Source organism: Phoenix dactylifera, unplaced genomic scaffold (genome assembly GCF_009389715.1).
Source record: "Phoenix dactylifera cultivar Barhee BC4 unplaced genomic scaffold, palm_55x_up_171113_PBpolish2nd_filt_p 000165F, whole genome shotgun sequence".
In the NCBI taxonomy this organism is placed as follows: Eukaryota; Viridiplantae; Streptophyta; class Magnoliopsida; order Arecales; family Arecaceae; genus Phoenix; species Phoenix dactylifera.
The window spans coordinates 67,239-80,986 of NW_024067707.1; the positions used below are offsets into that span (position 1 = coordinate 67,239).

At 37.5% G+C, this 13,748-nt stretch overlaps 1 protein-coding gene across 1 annotated transcript; it reads right to left on the bottom strand.

Annotated features, from left to right (window-relative positions):
• Nucleotides 1-4,301: 4,301 nt before the first annotated feature.
• LOC103699590 (rho GTPase-activating protein 3-like) lies at nt 4,302-13,513 on the bottom strand. Its single transcript, XM_008781613.4, has 5 exons — nt 12,800-13,513; nt 8,133-8,253; nt 7,923-8,042; nt 5,326-5,556; nt 4,302-5,229 (listed from the first exon to the last, which is right to left on the bottom strand). Exons 1-5 carry the CDS (start codon nt 13,201-13,203, stop codon nt 4,660-4,662), a joined length of 1,446 nt encoding a protein of 481 aa, XP_008779835.2. The 5' UTR covers nt 13,204-13,513; the 3' UTR covers nt 4,302-4,659.
• Between the last annotated feature and the right edge of the window lie 235 nt (nt 13,514-13,748).

Here is a 13,748-nt window from a genome sequence, read left to right on the forward strand (position 1 = left end):
AGCATTGTGAATAAGGATTTATGATGACATTTAACTATGTTCATGCTGTCAGGGGTGGAATGTTGGTTTTGTAGACTGCTTTGATATTAGCTTATATGCTAATGCTGCAGTGCAACCTGTCTTTGATGTGAGAGAATTTAGATCGTTATTCTATGGATCTTAAATTACTGACCTTTTCTTAACATATAATACAACCAAACATGTGAATATTGCTAATGAGTTCCTCCCTCCTTCGTGTCGCTTGGTCGTATCTAATGGCCTGAATTTACAAAAATCTTTTAGGTAGGAAATGTTGGCGGCTTGACTTTATTGATCAACTCGGTGATTTGGGTATAACTGCGTATATCCATGTATATTTGTGCAAATCTACGTATAGTATACACAGTAAAATTAGTGCCCCTCTTAGCAATTGTGCATATATAGTTGTCTGTATTTTGTGTGTATCTGTACATGTGACTGTATATATATCGTAGGGCTCCCAGCCCTATTCACAAGTATGTATATCTGTCTCTCTCCATGCAACTATGTGTATCTATGTACATGTCTGTAGAAATATGCACAAGTCACCTCGGGCCCTTGAGAGGCCCCCGGCTTGGCCACTTAGAGAGTACCATTAAAATTTTTGAAAATTCCAAATTAGACTTATAGATGGGTCCCTTTTAATATAAAATAGACCGAGGGAAAAAAAGCTTTGGCATATATACTACTAGATAATACTTGTGAAGTATTTATTATAATTATCGGATTTTTTTTTTTTTGTGCTAAGGCGGGTGGATTATACCTGACGAGTGTGGATACACTCAATAAAATCAAAAAACAAAATACCTCGGAGTGCTACGGATAGCTCCCCATCTCCAGCCTACAGGGTATTGCCAGAGTGACTAGCTACATAATCAGCTACCCAGTCTGTAACTCCATTGCCTTCATGAAAAACATGCTTGACCTGGAGGCCCCTCTGTCCCTCACCAATGCCCAAATATCTCGGAGCAAAGGGTGGACCGGTGGACGCAACCATTACCCCTTGGGCCTCTCTGAATCTAGCTAATGACCGTGGTCGAGTGCTCCTCTAGGACCATGGAACTGGCTTGTAAAACACACCGGGTATGACAAAGACCCACCCAAGTGGCTCTCAGCTCTGCACCCGGAACTGAAATGTTGAAGAGTTGACTGTCCTGCAATCACGACTTTTGGTATCAAAGATTCAAACACTACAGAGAATTAATCACCGACAATAATTATTTGTTGCCTTAAATAGTTTTTTTTTAGAAATATCAAAATTAATCCCTAAAAGTAGTGACCGGTCTCAGTTTCACAATATTGGCCAAGATTTTGGCTTCTCACTTTCTATGTACTGACATACCTATCGAATGTTTTATTATTATTATTATTATTGGCTGATATTATATATATATATATATATACATTCTTTTTTATAATGACTGAAATATACATATTGAATGTCTAGTTAATTTTATTTCAAACTTTTTCCACTACTCGTCTTAGCTGAGATAAATTGAAATCTCAATCCATCTCAGTATAACACAGACTACTAAGATAACTGGCACATTAGCATCCAAGAAAACCTACTCTGATTTAACTCTAAAAAAAATTAGTCTAATCTCTTTTTTTTTATGTCGAATGTGATAGAATCGTTTTACCTCGCATAATAATTTGTCCACTCTCTTCACCCTGCACCATACCATACCTTTAAGCCGATGGCAGGCTCATGCAACCTTGAGATTGGAGGGAGACCTCCACAAACAGTACTTATTGCCTCCAGGTACAGGTCAACGTTTCCTTCTCGGAAAGCCGCGTAAATGAATCGGTTGGAGCGTGAGCAGGAGACAGCAGTATTTTAGATTCAATGCCGTGTTTGACTCTTTGGTCTCTTTGCAGTGCATGTTATTAACTTAATCCCCAGAACACATCTCTGAATCTTAACTAATGCTGATATATTTCTCTATGAAAATTGCACGGAGAATTCAATGCAGGCCTATAGATAGAACTCTCTCTCCCTCTCTCTCTCTCTCTCTCTCTCTCCCCCCTTCCTGTTCCTCCCTTCAGTTCTCTGTTTCCCAGTGGTAGGATATGCCGTTGACTTACCAGTGTTTATATAGCTCACTGAAATATTACAGGTCATATAGTTGACTCTCAGCTAGGCCGGCAGCTCCTGCTTCGCATGGATTTGAGTGCTGAGGATCAGGAGAGGGTCAACCTTTGCCATTCTCGGGAACTGACGTTTTCCAGGGGATCGAGAAGATGAGATACGTCAAACATAGGGGAAATTATTTCTATGAGTTGACCCGACCCGTGCTCTAAGGGTGGATTGCCTTGTGTCAACCATGAGTTTTTTTTTTTTTTTGGTACAAAACCATGAGTTCTTTAAACGACGAGCTTTCTCTGACGTGCATGGGTGGACGTGGAAATTCCTTTACGAAAACGCTTGCTGCGAGAAGCTAAAGCTTGAGCACACATCAATTATACGCCTTTTGGTTCATTTAATTGTAACATAAAGTTTTTTTTAAAAAAAAAAAAGAAAAGGAGGCAGAGATAGCCACCCGACTTTTATTCAAGATTAAAAAAAATACAAAAGAGAGGGAAAAATATTTTAAAAAGTTATATTACAGCAGATGAATCGAACAAAAGAAAAAAAAAAATGAGAAGAAAGAATCAGACATCTTATGTCTCAGCCTTCACCAAGATCGTTAGGGACCATTCCTATAACATAAGGTTGAAAAACCAGATTGTATCTATTTGACTCTCATTATTAATCTTTTGATTAGAGTAGAAACTCTCCATTCTGACTTTATCCAATTTGGACTCTATCATTTGAACATATTTTTTCTGATATTGGACACTTTTCCGAATACTTGAGCCCAGCTGTTTGCGCTTTGTTCTTCATACTCTTATATCACATCGAGCCCAATACTGGTATATAGAAATCACCAGCTTATTAGAGAGACATGAAGCTAACAATTCCCCATCTGCTCTATAATTCAGAATTTCACCTTAATAGATGCAGATTTTTGAAGGGAAAAAAGACCTAATCAGAGACCTAAATCAAGTGCTGTCTCAGACGATCAGCATCGAAAAGGACGTGCCCCAGATCAGCATACGTTGGCCTTCGTCCTTCTTGTGACGCCGCGTGCTGATGTCATCCAGTGGTGTGCGTGGCTACAGGCTTCTAATCCTTTCTGCAACATTCAGTATTATGACACGTAGAATTGATATGCGGATCTCGTGACTTCTAAGAAATTTTTTCTCGTCTTTCCGGGGACCGAGACACAAAATGTTCACAACCATAAATCATTCAGTGTTTCCTCCGATTAAGCGCTCCAGAGGGGCAACGGAGGTGGTGTAGGGTGCAATTGGGCATCCTATAGCTAAAAACTCAGCTCAACTTTATTCAAAATTCAGGCTCGAAAACTTGCTTCTAGATCGACCTAAGTTTTAATATTCAACTTCGAGCTCGATTTGGTTAAAAAAATAGTACTACTTTAGAACCATTCAACTTGATTCAAATATCAATTGAGTCATGCTCGAACTCGAATTTGAGCTCAAATTTAAGCCTCGATCATAATTTAAAAAATAGTTAAAAGCTGAAGTCAGAACAAATTAAAAAAATATTATATATATATTATTAAGTTTCTAATTTTCAAAGAATTTTTGAAGTTTCACATATGATGAAGGTACACTCGGACTAAAATAAAAATAGATATCAGTATATTTATTTTATTTGATATATACAAATACGAATATAAATATTAGTCAGTTACAAATTTTATATCCATATTTATTTTAAATTTTATGACTACAAAATCAAAAATACTACTAAATAAGTGATAAATCAAATTAATAGCACGATAATATAATTATAAATTTTCTCAAAAATTCATTAATACTATATAAAATTAAATAAAATTATAAATAGAGTCAAATATTATAATACATATTGAATAATTATCTATTCATATCCACATTTTTTTTATGAATATAAATATGGATACAATGTTAACCGAACGCCCGAATTTCTTTCCATATCATGCAAATTTCACAAGTTCCGGCTTGAATCATCTGACGTGTAAAATTCTAAAAGCCTGTGGAGTTCTCATTATTAGCATCCTATCAATTTATAAGCTGTAGCAAGCATGAAGCTAGCTTGAAGTGCAATGCAGTCTTGTCGAGTGCTGGATGGCAGGTGAAACAAGTGAACCAAGATACGAGAATTAAATCAATCAAAGGTAGGCTATAGTCTCAAAATTCAAATAACCAATATCTGGCACATATTTTAGAGCTCATAGTGTCACAATCTGCTAGCTGAATCATTTAACCAAGCTCTACATAAACTTTTAAACTCATCCATTCTTTGATACAATCCATGAATATGGAGCATTTATAGGTACAAGTTCTGACGGGTAACTTCAAAGACAACTAAAGTTTTAAAGCCCAACAGAGAAAAATTAGAATTGTGAACACCCCCAGGGTACTTCCACTTTAACTATGCCTAAACATTATTATTTTTTCTACTCATCCCAGATGCACTATGAACATTAACCTACTAAATTTTTGAATTCCTGTGACCAATCACAAACATCAGATAATCACAAATAAAGACCATAGAAAACTACTGAGACACATGTTTCCACTATACGATACACCTCATGCCCAAGCTTCTCTTCCTTCCCTAGAGTTTCCAATGCCAAGCTGTCCCAATTTCTTGCTGGACCTGTTTAACTGGAACACAGGGTGCCTGCAAAGCTTCCTCACTCCTTTCCTAAAATTCAATCTATCCAATAAGCCTTCTACATCCCCATGACAGCGTCCACTTTTAGACCCATCTTTAGTTGCATTTAACTCACTACCAATAGGCGAACTTTTTCCAGAAATGAACTCACGGTCCTCACTAATATCACTCTTCTTCTCAAAGCTCCGAAAGCTCTCTTCAACATCACTGTCTGGAGCATGTTCTGCACTGAACAAGAATTTTCTGAAGGCAGTTCTGTCAAGGAGACACATTCCCATGGTTTTCTCATTAGAACCCACAATAGATTTTTCAGTTGATTTTGTTAAATTGGGTTCATACTTGTCGCTTGGAGAGTCGGAATAGGGATGGAAAATCCTGGTCACTGCAGATGCCTCCTCCCTTTCTTGTAGTGTCTTTATGATCAACGTCTTGAGGAAGTTCATTACCTGAACTGCATGGATCAATGCAGTTAAAGGATCGGCCATCTGAAAAATAGAAATGTCACATCAGTCATTTTACAATCAGTTTTGAGTTATATGCAGAATAACTGGACTGATAAAAATCCAACTTTTTCTAATAACCTGAGTCATGTTTGGTGCAAAAACCATAGCAATATTACGAGCATTCATCTTGTTGGAATGTTCATGCTCCACAACATCAGCCATCAGATTGATGGCCCAGTCAAGCAATGCTGCTTCCGTTGGTGGAAGCGTCCTTGCAAGTAGAGAGCACTCTTCTTCAGTGTTGCAATGCATCACCTGATCTGGAGTCAGTGAGTCAAGCACCCCTGTGGGGAGTTCCCGAAACCATGCCTACAACAACATTTAAGAAAAAAATTCAGTTAAGAAAAGAATATGAAAGGAATATGCGTGCAAAGAATAAATTTTGAATAGAAAATCTTGAAACTCAGAAAATGGTGTAGCTTTGGTGCATTCTCACACTATTTGTTCTTGTGCAATGTTAAGATACACAATGTGTAGATTTTTCTATTTTTCTCTAAAGCATTGAGTTTTGCATTAGTAGTTTTTTCAGATTAAATGAAAATATGGCCGGCCATTCCTCATTTAGCTTCCCTTTCCGAATATTTACTTCGTTGCTTCTTTCCCTTTACTAAATTTCTCAATTGTTCTACAGACTAACAGATGGTAACATTGCAACAGAATTTAATATATCAAAACCACCTGCTCAGCAGGATGCAACTCTAAATTGCTAATGTAGAAATTTGAAAATTAACATGCTAAAAATGAACATACTGCATGTTCTCAGGCATCCTTCTGAAAACTCGGCAAATCAGATAAATAACAGCTTCCAATAAGTTTGTGCTTTTAGAGTGGCGTCTCGTATGAGTTCAGTTAAACGCATAATTCAAGTTTTAACTCGTGTTTCCTGTTATAAGCCATCTAGAAAATCAGGCTGATGACTAAGCTGCCAAAGCTCAATTACATCAACTCTGACATCGGCAACGTATCACTCCGTGGAGGCATGAAGGAAGCTGCCAAAATTATGCTTAAGTGTTCCTATCTCACTGCAAAAAGATCCAATTCAGACAAGGTTAATCATGCTCTGGACAGAATTCAGTCTCATAGAAGGGCTACCACTTTTCAATCCAGACCTGATCACAGTTTGAAACTGGTAATTTTGTGCTACTGGTCAGTTTGGGTCTCATTTAGCTGGATCAGATCCAAAAAATTTGACCATTTCTTTTTAGTTGGTTATTTAGTAATAGTGGGTTGAATAATCTAGTCCCTTTTCTTTATTTTGACCCACAACAGAAAATGGGTCTAAATTTCCAGTGGACTTAATCAGTACATGCAAACCTAATCATATCACATGGATCACGGACCTTCTCAAAATTCTCATTATTACTGCTTTTTTTTGCTAGACCTCATTATTACTGTTTGCTATGCATATGGTAGATAGGTCTACTCACACTAGTCATGTATCTTTAGACACACAGATTTGTTACAAGATGCCCATTTTTTGCGCCTTTGCACTGCATCCATAGCCAGAGCTGCACTCTCTACCAAGGCCATGTTTATTATTAAAGCGAGCTTCTCCAGAGACAAGACCAGATGGGGGCAAGAATAACATTATCACAATTAGCTTCAAAATGCAAAGTTAATTACCACATACATTATGTTTGAGAAGTTTATTTGAAAAAAGAATGCCAGTTACAAAGATATGATAAAAATACAAGAAAGAAAGAAATGAGGGAAAACTAGCAGTGAGAAAGGGCTGGGCAGAAAAAGGATTCTTTACAATCCAGGTAAGCTAGATCTCTAATCACAAAGTTGATAAAAATTATTAGTTTCACAAAAAGCTAACTTAGATATGAACCCCATACCCATATATGTAGTGTTACAAATTGGTGAGTTCCACGAATAGATAATTTGAATCCTTAAAAAGGATAGCAGATGAGTCTAAACTTGATCAATAATATGGATCAAATCCAAGAGGGATCATGTTGTTCTTGTTAGCTTTGGATCAAGAACTCATCCCGTTTGCCTTAAATATGAGTCCTGGATGGATCCAATTAGAACCGGCCAGCTTAGAGCCCTAATCTTAAGGTTTTAATTGCTCCAGAATGATAATAGCAAAGTTATTCTTTGCATGATAACTACATTATTAATATGCTTTATTCTAGATTTCTCAAATTTTTTCTGGTATATTTTGCTTATTAGGTGTCTACATTATCAGCACTTCAGCAATTTGTACCACATTGATTGCCCTCACAAGAACTTAGAAAACCAGACAATGGAAATGCTGATAACTTGACAAGAATGTAAAGGTGCAGCCCAGTCAAAATGCAAAGAACTTGGAACAAAGTCATCACCATTTCGTGAGCATATAGGCCCTTCAGTTCTTTAGGCAGCATATTAGGAACCAAATTTTCTACTTGAGAGAGCTCATAGAATTTGTCCAAATTCTAGAGCTTGATATAAGTCAGAGCAATACATAGGTGGATTCTTGATAATGTATCAGTGGTGCATAGAGTGGTTGTAGTAATATTTCCCAGAAAATGTATTATAACACTTGTATAAAGGATGAATGGATATGTCACGATGGTGACAGGTAAAGCAAAACTCAAAGAACATGGTGAAAAAATATGGACTAACTGCAAAACTCAAAGAAACTGATGATCAAGATTACAGCAATAACTTTGGAAGATGATGGTTACCTTTATCAGACCAGCTAGACAATGAAAATCAGTTCCAGGTGGCACAATTCCTCTATTCAATTGGTCTCTAACATATGCTTCTTGACTATTTTCGGCATTAATTCTAAAAATTCCTTCAGCCTTCAAATAAAAGAGGAATGGTATCAATTCTGACAGATCTTACAAATAATATCACCATCTGTCAGCAAATTCCAATAGTACAGAACTTACCTGAAGGCCTCCTTGTGAATACAAGGCCCTCTGCATCAGAAGCAAAATTGTTGGCACGCTATTCCCTCTTGTATCATAAGAACATTGCATAGATTTGGCAGAAACTCCAAATACACTAACACTGCAAAGAAAATATGAGAACATATTGTCCATTAGGATCTTTTACATAGGAAAATCACAATAAAGTATGAACCGGATCATGATCACACTTCAATAAAATAAAAGACAAAATTGAAAATAATTAGAATGGGGGAAAGTAAGGCATGATCTTTGGAGACAAAAACAATTTGCCTTTAACAATGTTTACAAATTATGAGCTCAAAAAAGATTACAAATCCAAGGTTTTTTCTTATGAATACAATCCAATGGGGCATAATCTACTCCAGATACTCTTTTCTCATCTTTTTTTCTCAAAATAGCTCTCAAAAACTCAAAAAGTATCTCTTGCATCTGAAAAAAGGGGTCCAATTTCTCCTTGTTTTTGGAAAACGAATTTTCAATTGCTTCCAATGTTCTCAAAAATTTGTAAAATAATCTTGGAGGCTAGACTTATGAACCATAAAATAATAGCCACTACTTACAGGTTAACTTTTGAAGCTTTGAAAAGATATTTTGAAGAAAACCATTTATATATGGACATGATGGTTTGTCATCTTTTCAGTTTTACTTTCCATTATTTACATTTGATTTGCAAATAAAATGTACTGAATTCATCTGTTTCTTTCCCATGACAAAAAACTAGTGAGTACTACTAGGAATTTGTAGTGACAAACTATGAGTATTTTCAAACATATGAGGAATGCTACTGTTTAAGTTAAAGCCTACCTTTGTAAAATCTAGTCAATGACCAGAAAAACATATTTAAAGAGATGAAGATATTGTCCCAAAATAACATTAGAAAGACATATAATGATTAAATAAACCATCTGTGATCAATTTCAACCTTGACTAGCTGAAATCACCAAAAGTTGTAATAACTAGTTAGAAATTGACTGAAACTAGCTGAAAACCTGAAACATTTAAGTTGACCAGTTCAGTTCTAGCTTAAATGGATCAGTTTCCGCCAACACTTAAAACTTTGGATTCAAACCAAATGATTTAATGTAGTGGTGTCTCCACTCAAAGGCACATTAAATAAGTGGTTATAGTATTGTCTCAATCAAGGTCTGCCAAACCGGGCCGAACCGCCCGGTTCAAGCAGTGTCGAACTGACCCAGTGCGAAACTAGGTCGGTTCGCCTAATACATTTTGTTCCGGCCCCATACTAGCCGAAACCTCTACCAAGCCGGCCAGAGCCGTTCCTTTACCGACCGAAACCGGCCGATAAGTGTCCGAACTGGCCGGAACTAATCGATTCAATGCAGACTCCGTGCGAACCGGCCGGTTCGCACCGAATCAACCCGATTCCGAACCAGGTTGACACTGTGGACTGCACCTGATGCTTTTTAAAGCATCATGTGTCTGTTGGGAAGGCCGAAGGCCTTTCCAACAATAATATTTTGAAAGCGGCGGCTCTCTCCGCCACTTCCACTTCCCAAATAATCCAAAAATAAAACCGATTTAGGCTATCAAAAGAAAGATCCATGGCTAAATAAGATGTACTTCCTCTCCCCTATCTCAATCGCTCTTTTTTGGGGGAGCTTAAAAAAAAATAGCTCAAAAATTGCAAAATAAGAAGACATTATGCCAAAATTTTTGATTTAGGCTTATTTTTTTCTATATTGTAGATCTATAGATGATCTACACACTAACATAAAAAATTTTAAAATTCGAATTATATTTTATTTTAAAAATTAAAAATATATTTTTGGATTAAATATATATTTTTTAAAAAAAATAAATATTGAAAAATTGTAAAATCAAAAACATATTTAGGGGCATGCAAGCTACAAATAACCTCGCATATGGAGTAGGATCCATAAATGTATCGGATTTCGAGTCATTTACTGGATTCTATTACTCGCAGCCACAGACAGCCAAATCAAACCAACTTGATTCAGAAGTTAGAACCAGGCAGAGCCAAGGAGTTGACAGATACGGATATAGATTGGATGTTAGTCTCCAAAAGGCCACAAGAAGATTGGAGACCTCATCAACCAATGTGCATTCATGACAGCTAAGGGTAGCCGAAAAGAGAAACTACTAGTTGTTAATCCTGTTTACTGCATGATAAAAGAGGGTATGAAATAATGACTTTGGAGAGCAATTTCTGAATGGATAGCATAGCAGATCCGAGACCTCCACGATAATATGCCCAACAGCCCAACATTCAGTTGATTTTTGTACCTTTTCTAAAACCACCATTGGCCAATCACTTCCATAGCCTAAGTGCCTAACAGTTTGCACCAGAAATGGTACTGCTTGTCTAGATATGTTGATTCAATAATCAAACAATAAGAGTTGAGCAATAACTAAGTTGGTGTCCACAGAGCAGTATCTAGAGCTGCATGCTAACTCATGCACTTCCATACTAGCTCTAATACAATGAGAACTGAACAGTAAAAGCCGAAATTACTAGATAATCTGATTTCTAAAAATGCAGCCAAAACATTAACACTTTCAACACAATAACCAAATAATCATGCCATGCATCTATGTGCAAATTCTATGTAATCTTTTACTGTATGCACTCGTACTAAAATTAAAGAATACATCAATATTCAGCACACACAACATACGTATATTGTAATGCATAGTTAGTACTTACACAACACAACATACTATTCTAACTATCTGTATCACTTTCCATTCATAATCTAAATTTTGTAAAATTTGTTATCTGAAATTCTTAGTATTAAAACTTAAGTAGATTATTGAATAAAATCTGTGAAATGAATTTTTTAAGTAAGTTTTTTCTCATTATCTGAGTGCTACTTGCAACATTCCATTCCATTCACATTTTGGACTAGCTACAATATTTTATACAGATCTTTAATACACCTACTGCTCATGAAGGAAAGCTATAGAAAACAACACAAGTGTAGCAAATGGCCCAAGCACCGGAGCCGAGGGGGGAGTAATCCCCCACCCAAAAACAGAAAAAAGAAATTGGTTTTAGTTCAAGTTCGGGATCGTGTGATGTGAACTTGCCCCCACTAAAAACATAGATTAGTAAAAATGTGAAGAATCCTTAAAATCCGAAACATGATTTTTATCTATTCTTGATCTTTATCTAGTCTTACTTTCTTAGACACCATTTGTAGATGATAACCGTTCCTAAATTAAAGACTAATCTTAGGATATGAATGTTCTACTTATCTGCATGTTTTTCAAAGATCCCACAATTTTTTACGTTGATTGTGGGATTAAGAAGAGTTATCTCACTACTTATTCTTGGGAACCTTTTATAGAGAGCAACAGAGATAAGGGGAGGGGGTGTGATGGCCGAGCGGAGGTCATTCCCTCATGGGTCCAAATATCTTTAACTCTGTTCTATTTTAACTTCTGGGATCACAAGCGAGGTAAGCCCTTTTCCATGATCTTTTTTTTTGTTTGGTAAAAATAATTCCTCTTGTAGATTTATTAAGTCCATGATTATTTATTATTAAGTTTAACTTTTAAGATTTCAATCATTTAGAACAATAATGTAAATAACTCAATAATATGGGGAAAAAATCCTAGTTTCCCCCCCTCATAAATGGGTTGATATCCCTTACAATCATAAGAATTATTATCTTCGTATTTAAGTTTGCATTTATAAAACTTAATTACTTTGTATTTGTTTGCAACTAGGATAATAAGGAAACACACTAAACCGGTACCTTTTTAAACTGTTGAAGTCCTAATGTGAATATTAGCATAGTGAACTAGGATACATTGATTTCCTCCATAAAGTGAACATAACATTTGTTTCCATAAATTTAGCCTCACTAAATTAAGATGTTTGATTCACTGATCATTGATCTTTCTTGTTGCCCCCTGGAGCAAATTCCTGGCTCCCCCACCAGGCCAACCATATGAATTGATCCAACTGTTATTGCAAATGGCAAGTATATCTGCCACTGGAACATATGAAAAACGAGAATGTCACAGCAAATGGCATCAGTCAGGGTTATCATAAGAATCATGGTTCAATTGAAACACCCGAAAAAAATTATTAACCAAAATAATTTTTTGCATCCTGTACCTGACTGGATTGAAAAAAGATCAGGAAAAAAGAAAGCAAAAAAAAGATGTTTTATCTAAATTTCAATGCAACTCAACGCTTTTGAAAATAACAAAGATGAGGGGGGACAAGAGTAAAGAGGAGCAACCAAGAGAAAAAAAAAGGAGACGAAAGACGGATAAAATTTTCCCAATCGTAATATATTATACACACAATGAAAAGAGGTTCAGAAAATTTCCAGGAAACTATCAATAAGTTCCCAATCAAAGTCTGGTAATTCTGGAGTCCAGCCTAGCACTGGTCTTGCTGAAATCAGCTCTAAAATTGATACGGAAAAAGCAAAGACTTACAAGAAACAGGCCATTCTGGAACAAAAGCTTAATGTTGCAGTTCAAAAGACTTCAAATTGCACCTCAATTCCAACACATATCGCCATTTTTTATTTTCTTTTAACAAGTCCACAGAGACAACAAAAGGATAAATCATTCGCATTAGAAACAGAAAGCAAAAAAAAAAAGAAGAAGAGAATCAAGGATCAATGTTTTAGGAGGTTGAACCGGACCTGGCGCTGGGAACACTCTCGGGAACCTCGGGCTCGAACTCCACGGGCAAGCCGAGGAAGCCACCGAAGCGGTCGAAGGTCACGTGAGAAATGTGGCGCACGTCGGTGGGCCAGCCGATCTCCATGGAGGAGGGGCAGCCCCGGTCCTCCGGCACCGCGCCCACGCTGCACATCACCAGCGACTTCCTCAGCGCCGCCGCCACCGCCGCCACGATTGAGAACTGATGTCCTCCCCCTCCGCCGCCGCCGCCGCCGCCGTGCCCCTCCCTCTGTCCTCCTCCCGCCACCATCAACGGCGACGAAACCGGGCATTCCCCTTCGTCCTCCTCCTCCTCGGAAGTGCGGGAGGGGAGGGAGAGCGGAGGGGAGTGCTGGAAGCCGAGGTGGAGGTGGAAGCGGGCCATGACAGAGAGAGAAAGAGGGATTATGATGTGATGACAGAAGGGTGAGGATGAGGGTCAGGGTTTGGTCGCATGGTGGATTGGGGAAGGAATGGGAGGCGGTTTGGGGGGTTTGGAGAGAAGAAGAAGGAGAAGGAGAAGGAGAAGGAGGAGGAGGTGGAGGGTCTGGACTTTGGGGGGAATCGATGGGGACACCATCTCAATTCCTTGTCCTTTATTTATCTTTTTTAGTATTCTTGGCGGCAAGCGAGAAGAGCTCGTGAGCGCGACACCAAACGAGGGATGGAGTTTCTACGTCGGATTTGTTTGAGTCATCTGTGAAGCAGCTGCATGAGACACATGGCTGCCGATCGGCTCTCATCGAAAAGGAAATGTATATGTATCCAAAAGAAAAGAAAAGAAAAACGATGATATGTTTCTTCTTCTTCTTCTTCTTTTCCCCTTCTTCTTCTTCTTCTTCTTTTTCTTTTTCTTTTTTTTTTATATCCGCGGTTCACAACAGTCTCATAAGCACTGCCATCTGAGTCACTAGACAAAATGCTATACAA

Excerpts from the sequence above, each read along its gene's own strand:
- LOC103699590 (XM_008781613.4), bottom strand. The coding sequence starts at position 13,203 with ATGGCCCGCTTCCACCTCCACCTCGGCTTCCAGCACTCCCCTCCGCTC. Across the intron at positions 8,254-12,799 it reads GAGAGTGTTCCCAGCGCCAG|TGTTAGTGTATTTGGAGTTT; the intron begins GTCCGGTTCAAC and ends TTTTCTTTGCAG. Across the intron at positions 5,230-5,325 it reads TTGCACCAAACATGACTCAG|ATGGCCGATCCTTTAACTGC; the intron begins GTTATTAGAAAA and ends TCTATTTTTCAG.